The sequence below is a fragment of the Pan paniscus genome, chromosome 3 (assembly GCF_029289425.2).
Source record: "Pan paniscus chromosome 3, NHGRI_mPanPan1-v2.0_pri, whole genome shotgun sequence".
Taxonomy (NCBI): Eukaryota; Metazoa; Chordata; class Mammalia; order Primates; family Hominidae; genus Pan; species Pan paniscus.
In genome coordinates this window covers 3,364,900-3,384,462 of record NC_073252.2, presented here as the reverse complement: position 1 = coordinate 3,384,462, position 19,563 = coordinate 3,364,900, and the positions used below count along the sequence as shown (strand labels likewise).

At 50.4% G+C, this 19,563-nt stretch overlaps 2 protein-coding genes and 1 non-coding gene across 8 annotated transcripts in view; all 3 read right to left on the bottom strand.

The window, feature by feature from the left end:
* HTT (huntingtin) overlaps positions 1-8,624 on the bottom strand; it is a 206,597-nt gene extending 197,973 nt beyond the window's left edge. The window contains exon 1 of the mRNA XM_063603488.1: positions 7,999-8,624. Within this exon, the coding sequence (XP_063459558.1) occupies positions 7,999-8,003 (5 nt within the window). The 5' untranslated portion in view covers positions 8,004-8,624. The remainder of the gene's footprint in view (positions 1-7,998) is intronic.
* Positions 6,041-6,147, bottom strand: LOC112439637 (U6 spliceosomal RNA). Its single transcript, XR_003027895.1, has one exon. It is a non-coding gene; the product is annotated as a U6 spliceosomal RNA (small nuclear RNA).
* Positions 8,625-9,517: 893 nt separating the features above from the next.
* GRK4 (G protein-coupled receptor kinase 4) overlaps positions 9,518-19,563 on the bottom strand; it is a 75,569-nt gene continuing 65,523 nt past the window's right edge. For 4 of the 6 annotated variants that reach the window (XM_063603495.1, XM_034958247.3, XM_055111152.2 and 1 more), the window contains 4 exons: positions 14,758-14,895; positions 12,779-12,916; positions 11,747-11,884; positions 9,518-9,706 (listed from right to left, as the gene is read on the bottom strand). In XM_063603495.1, coding sequence (XP_063459565.1) covers positions 9,653-9,706; positions 11,747-11,884; positions 12,779-12,916; positions 14,758-14,895 — 468 coding nt within the window. In that variant the 3' untranslated portion in view covers positions 9,518-9,652. Of the gene's footprint in view, positions 9,707-11,746; positions 11,885-12,778; positions 12,917-14,000; positions 14,101-14,757; positions 14,896-19,563 lie in introns of those variants that run through there. The other 2 variants (XM_057302021.2, XR_010111847.1) reach the window with 2 other exon arrangements.

The window sequence follows — 19,563 nt, the reverse complement described above, 5'->3', positions numbered from 1 at the left end:
TCAAATTACCTGTGATAACCCATCAGTTATCCGTGTAATGCACCTAATTTGGAGAAGCAACTGGGATTCAAGAGGACTGAAGTCTAATGTTAATTAAGTATGGACTCACGGAGAACCAGGACGGCCACCTTGTCCTTCCTGAGTCCTAAAAGCTTTTGTTATTAAAAGTTCTGCATTTCGTGACTCATCATGGAAAAGATAAAGTAATCCAAATTAAATACATTGGTGTGTGGGAGGCAGAGGTTGGAGTGAGCCGAGATTGCACCGCTGCACTCCAGCCTGGGTGACAGAGAGAGATTCCATCTCAAAAAAAAAAAAAAGTGTGTGTGTGTGTGTGTGTGTGTGTGATAACTTATACATTGCTAAAATAGTTTATCACCCTGGGCTATTTAAATACTTTATAAAGGGATTTTATTCAATCGTCATTTTCAATGCATGTTTTCTGGGTTGTATAAAAGCTCTCCCATGTTAAGAGGGCTGATGTTTTGACAGTAGGTTATTATGCTACAGTATATTTTTCTATGGTTCACTGAGGTCAAACCCTTTGCATTCTAGAACCCGAAGATTGGATCTTCTGAGAACATCAGAGAAAGACTGTCCTTGCCATCCGCACTGCAACAAAACTTAGGGATCTCGAAACTTGGGTTCATAATCTCACAACTGAGAAGGGTCCATCCACACTCCTGGAACTGTACACCCATTGGAACCTTTAAGGTAAAGCCAAGGAAGTCTCTCCCCAGAAGATGGCATCCTTGATGTGAACAGCTTTTGCTAAGATCGTGGATCAAGACTTCTACTGTCATGAGACTCTCTTTTTTTTTTCTTTTTTGGAGATGGAGTCTTGCTCTGTCGCCCAGGCCGGAGTGCGGTGGTGCAGTCTCAGCTCACTGCAACCTCTGCCTCCTGGGTTCAAGCGATTCTCATACCTCAGCCTTCCGAGTAGCTGGTATTACAGGTGCCTGCCACCACACCAAGCTAATTTTTGTATTTTTAGTAGAGATGGGTTTTTGCCAAGTTGGCCAGGCTGGTTTTGAACTTCTGACCTCAGGTGATCCGCCCACCTCGGCCTCCCAAAGTGCTGGGATTACAGGCATGCACCACCACGCCTGGCCATGAGACTCTTTGAATATTTGTTCCTTGCTTATGCCTCTATGAATAATAGAAATGAAAAGAGGATCTGTTGTGTGCACTTACGGGGTATACTTTCATTTGTGAAGGATTTTGCAGCCAGCCTCATACACGGATAACTTTATACTTTGATAGATAAAAGATGAAGGTCCAGTGTAGGTGAGAAACTTTAATGAGACATATGTTGCCTGTAATCAGTCAGAAACAGAACATCGGTTCACTCCTCTTAACCCACACCATGGGTTAAAGAGGGCATTGCCAGGAGGGCTTTACTCTTCCAGAAGGGCATCATTTTTCCATGGTTTAGAGTAAAAGAGGCCATAACCAGAAATGTATCCCTCATGATAGGCTGTATAGCAGATTCTACTGTAAAGGCTATAGTTACGCAACAGACTTTCAATTCCCTTGTGAAAGGTATGCTAAATAATAGAATTGACTAAACAGAAAAGTACCTGTGCAGCTGCTGGCACCTGTGGCCTAGGGAGAAATACATCAGGTATTATAGAGATTCAGTTGTGGGAGATTAATGAAAAGGCCACTTAGTTAAGTGAGTAGCCTCTTTATCTAGCTCATTGTCTGATCTATTTGATTTGGGGTGGTTTGGTGTATAGGGACCCTGGGTAAGTAGCATACTGCAAACTCTTGGTATTATCCTCCCAGTAATCATAATAATAGTCTCCCTGGTGCGCTGCATTCTCTCAAAGGTTTTAAATGTCTGCATGCAGCCATCTCTAGAACAACAAATGGTCTCTCTTCAACTGGAATGGCACAAGCTGAAAGAAATGTGTGACCATGAGGACACCGTAACCTATGAATGACGTGCTGAGACCAGAAACCCAAAACGATGGTAACTGAGAGTGGTGCTAAGGCCCTAAGTTTGGGTCACACTCTCGCCTGTAGGGTCCAGCCCTACTGGGCCTGTGGGTTTTTCTCCTCACGTGCGGAGATGAGAGATCACAGAAATAAGGACACAAGACAAAGAGATAGAAGAAAAGACAGCTGGGCCCAGGAGACCACTACCACCTAGACACGGAGACTGGTAATGGCCCCGAATGCCTGGCTGCCCTGTTACTTATTGGATACAAGGCAAGGGGACAGGGTAGGGAATGTGAGGCATCCCCAATTATAGGTAAGGTCACGCGAGTCATGTGTCCACCGGACAGGGGGCCCTTCCCTGTTTGGTAGCCGAGGCGGAGAGAGAGAGGAGACAGCCTACGTCATTATTTCTTCTATGCATTTCAAAGACTTTAGCACTTTCACTAATTCTGCTACTGCTATCTAGAAGACGGAGCCAGGTGTACAGAGCGGAACATGAAAGTGAAACAGGAGTGTGACCACTGAAGCACAGCATCACAGGGAGATGGTCAGGCCTCCGGATGGCTGTGGGCGGGCCTGAATGATGTCAGGCCTTCCACAAGAGATGGTGGAGCAGAGTCTTCTCTAACCCCTCCGCCCCTCTCCCCCAGCCAAAGGGAGACTCCCTTCCCTGGTCTGCTAAGTCATGGGTGCCTTCCCAGGCACCGTCATTACCGCTAGACCAGGGAGCCCTCTAGTGGCCCTGTCTGGGCGTGACAGAGGGCTCACACTCGTCTTCCGGTCACTTCTCACCCTGTCCCTTCAGCTCCTATCCCTGTAAGGCCTGGTTTTTCCTAGGTTATAATGGTAGAACAAAGATTATTATAATATTGGAATAAAGAGTAATGCTACAAACTAATGATTGATAATATTCATATCTAATCATATCTATAATCTATTTCTAGTATAACTATTCTTTTTGTTTTGTTTTGTTTTTGTTTTTGTTTTTTGAGACGGAGTCTCGCTCTGTCACCCAGGCTGGAGGGCAGTGGCGCAATCTCGGCTCACTGCAAGCTCCGCCTCCCGGGTTCACGCCATTCTCCTGCCTCAGCCTCCCGAGTAGCTGGGACTACAGGTGCCCGCCACCACGCCCAGCTAATTTTTTGTATTTTTAGTAGAGACGGGGTTTCACCATGTTAGCCAGGATGGTCTCGATCTCCTGACCTCATGATCTGCCCACCTCGGCCTCCCAAAGTGCTGGGATTACAGGCGTGAGCCACTGCGCCCGGCCTAGTATAACTATTCTTATTCTATATATATATTTTTTATTATACTGGAACAGCTTGTGCCCTCGGGGTCTTGCCTTGGCAACTGGGTGGCTTGCCGCCCACACTCACCTAAGTGAGAACCTGGACAAAAAGGGGAATTTATTAAAATAAAATTATGGGAGGTCATTGTTTTGGACTGAGCTCATGCACTATGTCCCAACAGACTAAGCCAAACAAAAATGGAGTCACTCATGCTAAATGTGACATAATCAAACTAAGACTTTAAGGAAACACATAGATCCTAACACATTCCCCTATAACAGGATGTTCCAGCATAAGGAGGTACCCTCAGTCCTTGTTCCTACCTTTGCAAAACTCACTGTTCTACTGTTTCTCAGAAGGTTTCAGGACCAAATAAGTACATTTACGATGGTGATAGTGACATCAATGACCAAAGTTTTGGTCAATCTCTCAAAATTGAGAAAATGACCAAAAGGGTGGAATTGTTAAAGCAAACTAAATATGGCCTGAGAAGGACTCCATACTTCTCTATTTGAGTCCTTGTGGACGAACCGCAACCTAACTTAATTGGTAGACAAGCTTGAAACCCTGACACCCTCACTTGGGAGTCTGCACCTGTGGCAGTACCTGAGTCTTGGCCAATCCCAGCAGCCGTACTTCACTCGTACACTGCTGAGAGTTCAAACTGAGTCCAAATAAGGCAAATGCCGAGCTGCAACCAACCCAGCTGTTTCTGTACTCACCTCCAATTTCTATACGTCACTTCCCTTTTTTGTCTATAGATTTGTTCTGACCATGAGGCATCCCTGGAGTCCCTCTGAATCTGCTGTGATTCTGGGGGCTGCCCAATTCGTGAATCGTTCATTGCTCAATTAAACTCATTTAAATTTAATTTGGCTGAAGTTTTTCATTTAACAGAGGTATATAATGTGTATTCTTTAAAATGTTCAAACACTGTTTTGAGCGCATATTGTGCTTTTTTGATAAAAAAAAAATTTATGATGTGATGTTTACTGCTCCCTTGAGGTACATAATAAAATCCTAAAACCCCTGCCAACTGAACAGACCCCTTCTTGGTCTAGGAGACCTCAGAGAAACCTTAAAAACTGAGTTCCTGGCTGTGACAGGACAGGAGGTCAGACTCGCCTCAGTGTGCCCCTTCCTTAATAAACTTTAACTGGAATGCCTTCCTAAAGAATAAACAGAAACCAGCTCTGGAAAAAAAGAACAGACATCTCATTCTTCTATTGTCTTTAGCCAATCACCTGAGGCCACGGCCAGACAATGCTTCCCTTCCTGGTAAAAGACCACAGACCCTGGAGTGGCCGTGGCCGTCTCCAGAGGCGGTGCAGTGAGGGTTCTTGTGTCCTCTGCTTCACCTTTTGACGTCAGAGGGAGGAAAACCACATCCTCCGATTACGCTAACCCCAACATTTTTTGAACACGTGACCCATGAAGAGGCATGAAGCTAATTGCACACTGGGTGTTGCTCCCCTCACAGATATTCGTAACTCCTCCTACAGCGTATTCCAGATGTATATTCAGCCACCCTGAGGATCTAGGGGAAAAGCGCAGTGTCCTTTTCCTGTTCTCTCACTCAAGAATCAACACAGAATACTTCTCCCCACCAACAAGCAAGCAATCAGTTCTGTAGCGGACGCCAGCTGGGTGTCCTCTCATTCAAGTCTGACAGCATCTACCTGTAGACAGCGCCTGACCACACAGATCGAGGACTCAGTTCCCACAAGACTGAACCCCGTTTCCAATGCCAACTGCAAGCCCCTGGTTATTTGGCCTGTGATTCTGACTGACCTGCTAAACATTGGGGGTTCCCACAGCCCCCTCCTTGGGTTCAATTAATTTGCTAGATCAGCATACAGAACTCAGAGAAACACATTTCCTGGTTTATTACAAGGCATATTTTACAGGATACAGATGAACAGCCAGATGAGAAGATGCATAGGGAGCGTTCTGGAAGGGTCCCAAGCACAGGAGCTTCTGTCCCCGTAGAGTGGAGGTGCGCTGCCCTCTAGGAACCTCCAGGTTACCCGGAAGCTCTCTGAACCCTGTCCTCTTGGGTTTTTATGGAGGCTTCATCACATAGGCATGATTTAATCATTAGCCATTGGTGATCAGCTCAACCATCAGCCCCTCTCCCTTCCCAGAGGGCAAGAGTAGGGCTGAGTCCCAACCTTCTAATCCTACCTTCTTCTTTCTGGTGACCAGCCCCACCTCCTATCCTGAAGCTGTCTAGGAGCCACCAGCCACCTCATTAACATACAAAAAAGACATTCATCACTTTGAAGATTCCAAGGATTTGGGGAAATATATGCCAGGAGACTGAACGAAAACCAAATATAACTTCACAATATCATGGATGACTGAAATATGTAATAAAAGATTAAGCAGGCCAGGCACAGTGGCTCACACCTGTAATCCTTTGGGAGGCTGAGATGGGCAGATTACTTAAGGCCAGGAGTTCGAGACCAGCCTGGTCAACATGGTGAAACCCCATCTGTACTAAAAAAAAAAAAAATTAGCCGGTGTGGTGGTGGTGCCTGTAATCCCAGCTATCCGGGAGGCTGAGGCACGAGAATCACTTGAATGCAGGTTGCAGTGAGCCGAGATCACGCCACTGCACTCCAGCCTGGGCAACAGAGCAAGACTCTCAAAAAAACATTAAAAAATGAAGCAGCCAAATGACATGGAAAGAAATAAATTACTATATTAATTATATAAATATCAAACAAAATATTGATAGGGATTGCCTATGCACAGCAGCTAATATTAAAGATGAGATTTTGTGTTTTTTCTTTTTTTAAATATATTTTTGTATGGAATGCTTCACAAATTTGTGTGTCGTCCTTGTGCAGGGGCCATGCTAATCTTCTCTGTATCCTTCCAGTTTTAGTGTATATGCTGCCACAGCGAGCACTGTTCTTCTTAATTTCAAAGTTCTCTTCAATACATACATGCTTGCTTATAAACAGAAAGAGAAAAATGAGATGTCCAACATGTTAATTGAACAAGTTACCAAATGGTCCGTGTACAAATCCTGGCCTAGGTTTATTTCTCTCAGTCAAAGCTTTCACTTGGGCATGGGGAAATTTAACTCAGACTAGCTTAAGCAAAAAAAGAAACAAAGAAACAAAAAGGACTTTATTAGTTCCATAGCCACCAGCCCAGGGTATGAACGATGCCCTCGGGCCCTGGGCCCTGCAACCCTGGTCGGTTCCCAGGTCTAGTTTCCTCCTCAGCAGACAAGATGGAGGGAGTGCTACTGGACAGGGGTCCCGATCCAGACCCCAAAAGAGGGTACTTGGACCTCGCTCAAGAAACAATTCGAGGCTAATCCATAAAGGGAAAGCAAGTTTATTAGGAAAGTAAAGGAATAAAGAATGGCTACTCCGTAGGCAGAGCAGCCTAGAGGGCTGCTGCCTGCCCATTTTTATGGTTAGTTCTTGATTATATGCGAAAGAAGGGGTGGATTATTCATGAGATTTCCGGGAAAGGGGTGGGCGATTCCCAGAATTGAGAGTTCCTCCCCTTTTTAGAACATACAGGGTAGCTTTCAGACGTTGCCATGGCATCTGGAAACTGTTATGGCGCTGGTGGGAGTGTCTTTTGGCATGTTAATGCATTATAATTAGCATGTAATGAGCTGGGAGGATGACCAGAGGTCACTCTCATCGCCATCTTGGTTTTGGTGGGTTTCCCAGCTTCTTTATTTACTTCTTTATTTTATTATTTTTTTTGAGACGATGTCTTGCTCTGTTGCCCAGGTCTCGGCTCACTGCAGCCTCTGCCTCCTGGGTTCAAGAGATTCTCCTGCCTCAGCCTCCCGAGTAGCTGGGACCACAGGCATCCGTCACTGCACCTGGCTAATTTTTGTATTAGAGACGGGGTTCACTATTTTGGCCAGGGTGGTCTCTAACTCCTGGCCTCAAGTGATCCACCTGCCTCGGCCTCCCAAGTGCTGGGATTACAGGCATGAGCCACTGCGCCTAGCCCCGGCTTCTTTAAAACAGTCTGTTTTATCAGCAAGCTCTTTGGGACCTGTATCTTGTGCCAATCTCCTATCTCATCCTGTAACTAAGAATGCCTAACCTCCTGGGAATGCGGCCCAGCAGGTCTCAGCCTCATTTTACCCAGCCCCCATTCAAGACGGAGTTGCTCTTCTTCAAATGCCTCTGACAGGCAGGTGTCCCTAAACTTCAACACCTGCGCGAGGCAGGCCTTTACAGAGGCCCTGTGGCTGGCAAGGAAGTCAGGTCCTCAGCCCAGCCAGGTCCCCAGCCCCCAGCAGAGTCATCTACACTGTGATTCTGCTGTGGACTTTGTCTACACTGATGGAAGAACTGGAAAGACTCAGAGTGGAAATGGGGGTGGGGGTGGAATAATGGTGATTTTTCTTTCCTGCATGTTTTCCTGTATTTTCTGCAATGAGCAGGTATTATTTTCCCACGATTATTGGCATAGTTACTAAATGGTGACCACGTATTCAACACTGTGCTACATGATTTACAGACTCTGAAACCTGCTCTCAGCATCCCGGGGGCACCAACTCCTGCCATCTTCATTCTGCAGCTGAGGACAGTGAGGCACAGAGGAGAGGGGTCCAGGGTCCCGCCGCGGTCACCCGCTTCCAAAAAGCCTTACTCTTTAATGAGTTTTGCCTCAATCAGAAGAAAAGCAAAGCTATTTCCATTCCCCCAAAGAATAAAGACCCCAAGTCCCCAAGATAACGTCCCCTTCCCCTTCCCCTCGTACAAAGAAGGCTCCCAACCTCATGGTGACATCCCCGCTGGTGTTTTCCTCCCAGGACGGGCCTCAGTGCCCCTGCTGGAGCCGGCGGTGGGCACCTGCGGAAGCTGATTTTCCCCACACCCCGATGCAAGCGAAACGTCTGCCTGGAAGCCTGGTCGCTCCTGCTGCTCTTGTGAAAGCGGCCCAGGGAGCGCTGTGTCCCTCAGGCACCGTGGTTCCTCTCCTGCATGCAGCTGTCCGATGTGTCACTGTCTGGTTCAAAGTCACCGAGGCCTGTGCCCTGGCTTCTCACGCAGCAGGCAGCACAAAGATCCCGGCTGCAGGCTCCAGGCAGCCATGACAGCAGTGGAGAAAGGATGGGGCGAAGGTGAAGGCGCCCGGCTGGTGTCCCCGTCAGCTCCTCCCTGAACCAGCCCTCACCATGTCAAATGCTGCCCTGCTCTGCGGAAGCCCCAGCCAGCGCCGGGCCGGCCCATCCCCCTAAGCACAGTTCAGGAAAAAGGCCCAAGTTCCGCACCTTCACCAAGGATCTGGGCGCAGCTTCAAGGCCGTCAGCGAGGGCCCTCAGCAGAGTCAGCTCTGGGGCCTCAGCCCTCCCTGTCCCTCCTGTTCGCTCCCCGCCCAGCTCCAACGTCGCCCCCTGGGAAATCTTTATGCCCTCGCACACGCACGGGTGCCTCCGCGGGGCTTCAGTGCTGGTCCACACCCTTCTGCTACGCCCTGGCGTGGGGTTCGCCAAGCGCACAAAGCCACGTCTCCCCGCAGGTGAGCACTCCAGCTGAAGAGAGTCACCGCGCACTGCTGTGAGTTATCAGCTTGTGCAGTTTCAGCCCTCTTAACCTCCACGGGAAGCTCCCAGATTCCTAAGCGCCACTAAAGCCCAGGAGGGCGGGCTCCTCATCCCTGACACAGCACCAGCCTCTCGGGGGCCCTGACGTGGACTCCCACGGTGGAGGCCGTCACCGCATGCCAGGTGCACCTGCTGGAGCCCTGGCCGCCAGGCCCTGACTGCAGGGTCACGGGGAGCCGCCCCTTTCAAGGGCAGATAGATATGCTCAGAGAAAATAAAAACTGGCCACAAACACACAAACCTAAGGAGTCTCGGTGAGGGGCACAAGGCGACGGGACAGCCATCGGGAGATGCAGGAATGCCAATGGGCTCGGACTGTCTGACACCCAGGCCCTGGGGAAAGGGAGGCCCGGCCGCCCCCTTTCTTCCTGGACCACCACATCTCTGGCCGAGTGTTGAGACCAAGTCTAGGGGTGGCGCGAGGCACTGCAGTGCTGGGTCATCCATTCCCAAGCCCTAGCTGGCCTCTCCCTGGGTGCAGGGAAAGCTCGCACCCTAGCACGCAAGGCGCCCACACCTGGGCACCCCAGCACGGAAGGCGCCCACACCTGGGCACCCCAGCACGGAAGGCGCCCACACCTGGGCACCCCAGCACGGAAGGCGCCCACACCTGGGCGTGTCTGGGGCCTCAGGGGTACTCTTGGGGCTTTTTCTTCAATCCAGCTTTAGTGAAAAGACAACTCAGGTATTAGTGCAGAAAGGTCTGTGCACTCCCAAGGCATGCTTTATTTAGATGTATTTATTACAATTCCAGGTGGGACGAGACGCTAACACATGCTCCTTCCTGGCGCCAGGGTCTGCTCTGTGGTCTGCACCGGGGTACTCAGCATTGCTTGGGTTCCACTTCCTTCTCACTGGGGACCATGGTCAGGCAGCCCTACAACACACAGCGGCGGCCTCAGGCACAGGGCTGATGCGAAGATTTCACCTTCCTTAAGTGTAGACAACCATTTACAAACTTTTGGCGGGGGGGTGCTTTTTTTTTTTTTTTTTTTTTTTTTTTTGAGACATAGTCTCACTCTGTCGCCCAGGCTGGAGTGCAATGGCAGGATCTCAGATCACTACAACCTCCGCCTTCCAGGTTCAAGCAATTCTCCTTCCTCAGCCTCCCGAGTAGCTAGGACCACAGCCACATGCCACCACACCCTGCTAAGTTTTGTATTTTTAGTAGAGACGGGGTTTCACCATGTTGGCCAGGCTGCTCTCGAACTCCTGATCTCAAGTGACCCTCCCACCTCAGCCTCCCAAAGTGCTGAGATTACAGGTGTGAGCCAGCGTGCCCGGCCAGGGGGGTGCTAATTTTAAGGCAGGCAAAAACCTGAAAAATTTTCTCCTTATTTACTTCATGATGTGGTAGATGCTTAGCTCACATACATAGGAAATGCAGCAGGTAAGTTCTGCATGTACCATGGCTGAGGCATGAATGTCACAGGGTCTCTGGCTGCCTAAGAAGCAGTGTGGGGAGAATGGGCTTCACTCTGTGCAATCAGATTCTCTCAACGGCAGGTTTTCCCCAAAACGTGGGAACCTGGGTTCCATCTCCAAGTGTGGACACTGGGACCGGTGCCCAGGGAGGAGCATTTATTTCCATGCAGGGCTGGCTACACACCGAGGGTCAGGGAGAGCCATTTTGTTAGTTCACACCTAACCCTTAGTTCTCAGAGGAAAGACAGCCATGGGAAATGCCACTTTGAGATATTTGCCACCTAAAGCTTATTTTTCTTTTCCTTTTTTTTTTTTTGAGACGGAGTTTCACTCTTGTCACCCAGGCTGGAGCGCAATGGCGCAATCTCGGCTCCCTGTAACCTCCACCTCCCAGGTTCAAGCGATTCTCCTGCCTCAGACTCCCAAGTAGCTAGGATTACAGGCACCTGCCACCATGACTGGCTAATTTTTATATTTTTAGTAGAGATGGGGTTTCACCATGTTGGCTAAGCTGGTCTTGAACTCCTGACCTCAGGTGATCCACCCTCCTCAGCCTCCCAAAGTGCTGGGATTACAGGCGTGTGCCACCACGCCTAGCCTATTTTTCATACTGAAAGAAAGATGGATTAGAATGTTAGTGGCCAATCAACCCCCTGGGAACACACAGGGTGCAAAGTAGGATGGCCCACGAATCCGAGGAGAGACACTTTGCATGGAAAAAAGGCTTGTCTACATTTAATGCTATTACAGAAAGTCTCTCCAAAGGATTCCATTTTTCTTTCTTTCTTTTTGAGATGGAGTCTTGCGCTGTTGCCCAGGCTGGAGTACAGTGACACGATCTCGGCTCACTGCACCCTCCACCTCCTGGGTTCACGCGATTCTCCTGCCTCAGCCTCCCAAGTAGCTGGGACCACAGGCATGCGCCACCACACCCAGCTAAGTTTTGTATTTTTAGTAGAAATGGGGTTTTGCCATGTTGGCCAGGCTGGTCTCAAACTCCTGACCTCAGGTGATCCACCTGCCTCGGCCTCCCAAAGTGCTGGGATTACAGGCGTGAGCCATCGCACCCGGCCAGGATTCCATTTTCAAAAAGGAATCCACTTTCCCTGTGCAGCGGGCAAAGGAGGTGAGTCTAAGAGCCAGAGCAGGGAGAGATGCATGTGTGAGTGCCACCTGACGAAGGTTCCACAGGATGCCGATTTCTGAGCCCAGTGTAAACTATTTTGTCAGTGACACGGGAACCTGTTTGTAAATGCTGGAAGGTAGTCCTGTTTTGGATCAGAACAGTCTTCATCCCAGCAACAAACCTCACTGCGAGGGTGTTCTCATTGTTCTGGCTGGCCTCCACCTAGCACCATGTGGCTCTCAGACTGTATAAAACTGCCTGTAGGAGCCACCGCAAACAGAAAAAGTACCAGGTTTTCACCTTGGCAGTCAGTATGTTTTTTTTTTTCACATACACACACATATATTAGTTTTTAAGTCTTTTTACCCCTCTTCTGAAGAGTCTATAGAAGAAGCCTCTGTTTGGTCTGGAAACCGGGGTATGTATGTTCTTGTCTAGATCTAATGGCAAAGATTCCTCACTTTCACTTTTGTTGATGTCTTTGAAACACCCAGATTCGATCATCTGCATGCACAGAAGAACAGGACAGAGAAGCCGCAGAGAAACTTCCAGGTCAGTGGGTGTCTCCCAGTGCCAGCAGCTCCTGCCCAGCCCCGTGCGGGGCACCTCAGAGCTCCTGCACCCACTGTGGGGCCCCTTTTCTGGGTTCCTCCTTCCCTGCTTCCTGACCTCTTCTTGGAATAAGTAATGTGGTCTCCTCTCCCCTTGTCTCTGAGTGTACTCCCAAAGCAGGGAACTACCATGGGAACCCTGGCTGCCAGCCAGCCCTGCTTAGGGAGTGGGGCTCGGGGTGGCAGGCAAGCTCCCATCAGACCCAAAATAGCTACCTCCTGTCCACTTCCTGTCATTGGGACCAGGGACAGCCGCTGTGCTTCTGGACAGCTGCTGATATGGTCCTTGGCTTGCCCATGGTCTAGTCCTGTGGTCAAAAGTCTTATACAATCTTTTTTTTTTTTTTTTTTTTTTTTTGGGTGAGACGAAGTCTCGTTCTGTCGCCCAAGGTGGAGTACAGTGGCGCAATCTCAGCTCACTGCAACTTCTGCCTCCCAGGTTCAAGCGATTCTCCTGCCTCAGCATCCCTACTAGCTGGGACTACAGGTGCCTGCCACCATGCCTGGCTAATTTTTGTATTTTTAGTAGAGACGGGGTTTCACTATGTTGGCCAGGCTGGTCTCGAACTCCTAACCTCATGATCCGCCTGCCTCAGCCTCCCAAAGTGCTGGGATTACAGGCGTGAGCCACTGCGCCCAGCCGTCTTATATAATTTTATCTCCCAAATACACACAGACACACAGACACACAGACACACACACACACACACACACACACACACACACACCCTTTTCCCTGGGTCACTGTTGGGACTAACGTAAAGCGGCTGTGCTGGAAGGGCAGTACCTCATTCTGCCAGGGGATGGAGACACACCCGGTAGCAAACCGAGCATAGAAGTCTTCATCTGCGGTGTCCAGGTAGATCCCTTTCACCGCCGAGAACTGCTCGATATCCAGGACGTCCTTACAGTAAACGGCATGAGGCTGTGTAGCAAGAACAGGGGCAGCCTCTGAGATGACTACAGCAATTCTCAGCTCCCTCAGTTCCCAAGAATGAAACGCCCAGCAAACTGACGCATAAACACCGCCACTCTCCCTGTCTCCATTCCTTTGCCAGGCCCCTCTCTCACTTGAGGCATTTTCTAAATCAGAAAATGTGTCCTCTGAAGAGGTGGTTCGCCAGCTTTTAGTGTCACCAATTTTGTGGTACTGTCTGTGCCAGGTCCCTTGCATGCCCTGGCTCTCTCCCTCTTTCTCACACACACATACACACACACACACACACACAAACACCCCTCCTGAGGCCATGCCCTTCTCCTTTCCGTAGTGCAAAATGGATTGCAAACAGAGGCCAGGGATGCAGGGCAGGGTGGACTGCACGTATTGGAAGATGCAGCACAGAACCGGAGAAGTGTGAACAGGGACAGAGGCCACCAGCGGTAGGATCCCTTAGTGACAATTCTCGCCCCTGCCTCCAATTCTTGCTGCACTCCTGGCAAAGCACCCGGAGAAAACCTGAGGAACAGCAGCAGCTCCCACTTCCCATCCTCCTGCAGGTCCACTGAGTGGTCTCCAAGGCTGCAAGGGACCTCATCCCTCCGCTCAGCTCCCTGAATCAGCAGGTCCCTCCTCTGGGACAGGAACCCAGGCCTGCAGCTCCTATCCTGGCACTGCTGTCCTCAGAGGCAGAGGGTCAGGCAGGCAGGAGGGAGTGCCAAGGTCCGGGTCTCCACCTGCCGCCAGTACAGTTCCTTGCACTTTCAGGGCAAAGGAACAAAAAGCACGGAAGTCGGCAGCTGTGGGACCCTCATCTGCTCATGCCGGAGGCACCCGCAGTCCTGAGAAACTTTTCACCCAGGACTTGTGCACTACAGTGAGTGTTTCAGCAAAGCGGTGGCTCCAAAGGCCACGGTCAGCACGGCTGTTAGAGTAGCTGCTCTTCACTCATTCATCCCCTCAAGGTGGGGAGGCGGAAGTGGACCGGCAGGCCCCGCCCCTCGGGGACAGTCCAAAGGAAGGTGTCCCAACAGCACACTCACAAGGAGGCACAGTGAAGTGTGACACTCACACTTCAGGGTCCTCAGTACGGGGCCAGGCCACAGTCCCAGGACCTCATGAGAAGCAGAGTGGGGACACGCGTTCCAGACAAAGGAAGCAGGGCCTCACGGCTGTGGGAAACACAAGAATGAGAGAGAAAGCCAGCCCTGAGACCAGAAAGGGGACACGGGTGGCCAGGCGTAGTGGCTCATGCCTGTAATCCCAGCATTCTGGGAGGTCAAGGCAGGAGGATCACTTGGGGCCAGGAGTTCAAAAGTAGCCTGGGCAACAGAGGGAGACCCCCGTCTCTAGAAAAAAAGTGAAAATGAGCTGGGTGGTGTGTGGCTGTGGTCTCAGCTACCTTGGGGCCTCCCCCAGCAGGGAGGCTGAGAGTGACACCAGGCAGGGAGCTAGAGCACCGCTGAGGTCTGTGAGGGGCCCAGTGAGTGGCCAAAGGACACTGGGGTGACGGGGGAGGGAAGAAGAACCAGGTAGGACAGGCACCATGAGCAAAAGCCACATGCTAACTGTACCTGCTGATTCTGTATCTGTTGTAATAAAAAACAAAAAAAACAAAAAACTGTGTTGCAGCCGGGCACAGTGGCTCACGCCTATAATCCCAGCACTGTGGGAGGCCAAGGTGGAGGACCACTTGAGGCCAGGAGTGCAAGACCAGCCCGGGCAACATAGTGAGACCCCCCATCTCTATTTTTGAAAAAAGAAAGAGAAAACCCGTGCTGTGCGGATCACTGTTCCTAGGGCCCTGCTCGTCCTGGCAATGCACTTACATCAGGACAGAAAGGGGGCTCCAGCATGTTTGCCTCCAGCCTCCTGAAGTTGATGTCCTTGAACACGGGGTGCTGCTTCACCCCAGCCGCTCCCTCGCCCCTGCAGCCCAGCCGCTTGCTTGGATTCTTGGTGAGTAACTGCAAGAGGCAGAAATGCAACCCACTTAAGCTTCTGGATAAAAATGAAAACTCAAAACTCCCCTGCATAATAATAACCAAAGGACTCGGGAGGGCAGAGCAGGTGCATCTAACAAATCATTTCTTTTTTTTTTTTTTGAGATGGAGTCTCGTTGTGTCACCCAGGCTGGAGTGCAGTGGTGCGATCTCGGCTCACTGCAAGCTCAGCCTCCCGGGCTCACGCCATTCTCCTGCCTCAGCCTCCCGAGTAGCTGGGACTACGGGCACCCACCACCGTGCCCAGCTAATTTTTTGTATTTTTAGTGGAGACGGGGTTTCACCGTGGTCTCAATCTCCTGACCTCGTGATCCGCCCGCCTCGGCCTCCCAAAGTGCTGGGATTACAGGCGTGAGCCACCGCGCCCAGCTGCGTCTAACAAATAATTTCCAAGCATCAAGCAGACCTCAGGAACTCAGACTTTACTCATTAAATTATATGACGCTTCACAAAGGAGGGGGGCGAAGGTTTTGCCTTTGAGCTATCAATAAATAAGGGGTTGGCTATGTTATTCCTTAAGTTAAAAAAATTAATCATAAAAATGTGGTGATTTTTAAAGAGGAAACAGAAACTGTTGTCAATTTCAGAAATACCACTAAGGACCTCAGATGAGGCAACCACTTAGCAAACCTAGTTCTCAAAATATATTCTTAATATTTTGGTATTCTAGTATATTCTTAAAATTACCAGAAAGGATCTCTTTAGAAAGTATTCCTCACATACATATTTACCATCATCACAAAGGCAAATAAGCCTTCCTCCGCAATTCTCATCAATCAGAAAAAGCAAGGCTGTGCTCAAAAGCAACACATGAAAGACCTGGACCCCTGAAATGTGACCTAGACCTGGGCTTGGGAAACCACAGTCCAGCCACCACAGGCACCAGCTGCCTGGTTTTGGAAACAAGGCTTTATCGGCACCACCCTTTTGCACTATAGCGGCAGAGCTGAATCGCTGTAATAGACCTGCAAAGTCTAGATGCTGTTTACCATCTGGCCTTACAGAAAAGTATGCTGATCCCTGGCCAACTCAAAGTCCCAAAGACCAGAAAGCATTCTGGTCTGCGCTTCTATCTCCCACCGCTCTCAGCTCCTTGCTGGGCTGTGCCTGCTCCAGGGCTGTGTCTACAAAGCTCTTCGGCTTGCTGACTCCTGCTAAATTCTTCAGGTTTTAGCTTTCTGGCCCCCATACCTGCACTAGATTAGGCTCCCCAAATTTTTTTGCCACAGCCTGAGGGGATCCTCCCCCTCTCCTCGATGACAAGTATTTCTTGCTGAGAATGAGTCATTTGGATGCACCATTATTGCCAGGCTGTCCTGCTAGACTCAAAGCTTCCTGAAGCTAGGGCTGTGTGACTTTTGCCCACTGTGATACCCCAGCACCTAGCCAGAGCAGGCGCTCAGTAACAGTTGCTCAATGCGTTTATTCTTTGCATGCTTTGTTAATTTAAAACGGATGTGAAGACCGGGCGCAGTGGCTCATGCCCGTAATCCCAGCATTTTGGGAGGCCGAGGTGGGTGGATCACGAGGTCAGGAGATCAAGACCATCCTGGCCAACATGGTGAAACCCGGTCTCTACTAAAAATACAAAAATTAGCCGGACGTGGTGGCAGATGCCTGTAGTCCCAGCTACTCGGGAGCCTGAGGCAGGAGAATCCCTTGAACCCGGGAGGCAGATGCTGCAGTGAGGTGAGGTCGCACCACTGTACTCCAACCTGGGCCAGATCTGTTTCTTGAGACTCCGTCTCAAAGAAACAACAACAAATAAATAAATAAAACAGATCTGAAAATTAAGTGTAATGCAAATACCATTTCTGCATCTCAGGGACTCCACAGCCCCATGGTTGAGCTTGCTGCCAGCATACTCCACTCCCATCGAGGGCCAGGATGCTCTGAATGTGTGTATCCCCCACACATCTGTAAGCTGAAACTTAATCCCCAATGCAATAGTATTGACAGGTGGGAGCTTCTGGAGGTGATGAGGTCATGAAGGCTCTGCCCTCGTGAATGGGATTCCTGCCATTAGAAAAGGGGCCCCAGGGAGCTGGTTTGTCCTCTGCCCTGTGAGGGTGCAGTGAGAAGGCTCCATCTTTCTTTCTTTTCTTTTCTTTCTTTCTTTCTTTTAAAATATAGACAGCATCTCACTGTGTTACCCAGGCTGGTCTCTAGCTCCTTGGCTCAAGTGATCCTCCCACCTCAGCCTCCCAAAGTGCTAAGATTACAGGTATGAGCCACCAGCTCCAGCCAAGGCTCCATCTTTGAAGCAGAGAGCAGCCCTCACCAACACCAAATCTGCAGGCATCTTGATCTAGGACTTCCAGCCTCCTGACTGAGAAAATAAACTTCTGCTGTTGATAAATTACTCAGTCTAAGGGATTCTGTCATAGCAGCCCGAAGGGACTAAGACAGATGGCCTGACCAGGCAGCACAGAGCAGAGGAGAGGGGCTTGGTCCAAAAGCTGGGCTCAGGTCCAGCTGCCAGCAGTTGCTGTGTGACGTCGTTAACCCATAGAACCCATTCTTTAAGAACGAACTGTTTCTCCTCTTAGTAATTATGGAGGATTATTTGCTACTAAACATTTTACATGTATTACTTCATTTTATCCTCTCAACAATCCTATAAAGTAAGAGCTACTCTCATCTACATTTCATAAATGAGAAGCTGAGCTGGGAGAGATGATCCTGTAATGGGAGCTGAGACTCACCTGGCCCTAACTTCAAAGCTAGAGCTTCTCACACACAGCCCTCACTCAGACACCTCCTTTCCCAGCACCTCCAACACCACGGATTTCATCCTGAAAACCCCTGAGCCTTTGTTTCTATCCACTTACGACACCCATTGCATCCTGCTTTATTTTTCTTCCCCTCCCCGAGCCTAGCAGAACAAGTATGCATTCTGCTTTTTCTTTTCTTTTTTCTTTTTTGAGACGGAGTCATGCTCTGTCGCCAGGCTGGAGTGCAGTGGCACAGCCTCCCGAGTACCTGGGATTACAGGCGCCCACCACCGCACCTAGCTAATTTTTTTTTTAGTAGAGATAGGATTTCACCATCTTGGCCAGGCTGGTCTCAAACTCCTGACCTCATGATCCACCTGCCTTGGCCTCCCAAAGTGCTGGGATTATAGCATGAGCCACCGCACCCGGCCCATTCTGCTTTTTCGCTGCAGTCATTTCTGTGTTTGTTTTAGGCCTAACATTAAACTGTGAGCTCTTAGGGGCAGACTCCATTTCTGGTACATATTTATACATTCTTGCAGCCCTGTCAGTGTCCTGTGGGAGGAAGACTCCATTATTTAACAGTCAGCTCTAAGCAGAGTGAGGTAGCCGGGAGAACTCCAGGCTGACCCCTGGCTCCAGGACGAGCCTGTAGCACCCATGGCTTCATATATGGAAACACATGAAAAGGACATCAGAATAATTCCTCTCCAGCCACTGCCAGCCCATGTCAGTTACCCAGGCACAGCTGCTAGGAATGCCCACACCCAGGCAGGGGCCTATGCCTGGCTGCTTGCTCCTGTGGCCTTCTCTTCTCCAGTGACTTCATCTTCCATCCCCCCAGTGACCCCCAGCCACTCTCTCCCTGGTCACACCCCAGACTCTTGGCCAGCAAGCACTCTGTCAGCTCCACTCCAAGCAGCTTCCTCTCTGAGCGTCCCTCTCATCTTTCTAACTCTGGCCTGGAGGTGCATGGACTCCCAACTTGGACCATGCTTTGCCCATCCTGTTGAACCTGCCGTTCCCTGTGTCCATTTCCTCGTCCACTGGAGCCAGCGTCGAGCCCATGGTCTGTCCTCTAGTCACTCCCTGGCATGCAGCCCGGCTCCCCGGCCTCTCTCTAGCTGCTGGACAAACCAGAGCTGGGCGAGTGCAGCTCCCTGCTGGCTCTGAGCCTGTGCCGTCCAGGTGTGGCAGGAGCCCAGCACACAACCACGGCCACTCCCCTCCCTTCAGGTCCGCATGGGCTCTTGATGCTGTTGAGGAAACCCCTGCTTTCCAAGCCTCCAAGCCTCCCCTTTCCTCACACCTGCCTCCCACCTTTGCTCCCCACTAGGGGCTGACCATCCGAGAAAAAGAAGCTCCATAAGAGACCGTTCACAGCCCTGCTCACGTCTCCCCAGCTGTGCCGCACTGGCCACAGACTCTGCCTCCTCTCCGGTCACTGGAGGAACTGCCCACACACTCCCCGTGCGCTGGCTGCTGTCCTCCCCACTGCAAGGACTTGGCTCCAGCGAGTGCCCCCTTCCCTCCAGCCCATCTTGGAGTCAGCCTGAAGTCTTCTCCACCACCTGCCTTCAGGATCCATCCTGAATCTGACAGCGGTCATCTGCCATCACTTCTCACACCTGCTCTGCCATCACCGAGGTCTGCGTCACCTTTACTCTCACCTGAATCGCTGCAAAGCCCCCAATGGCCTTCCTCCTCCCTGTCCATTCATTCTCTCCCAGTGGCCAGCAAGCCCAGTCTCATCACATCACCCTTCACACAGCCCTGCGATGGCTTCATGGCCATCAGAGGAAGCAACACTCAAGGCTTGACAATGATGACAATGACAGGTGACAGGTGGTTCGGCATGGCCTGGGCTTCCTGCTCTCTGTCCCGTCCCCCTCTAACCCCCTCCTGCTCTTGCCAGCAG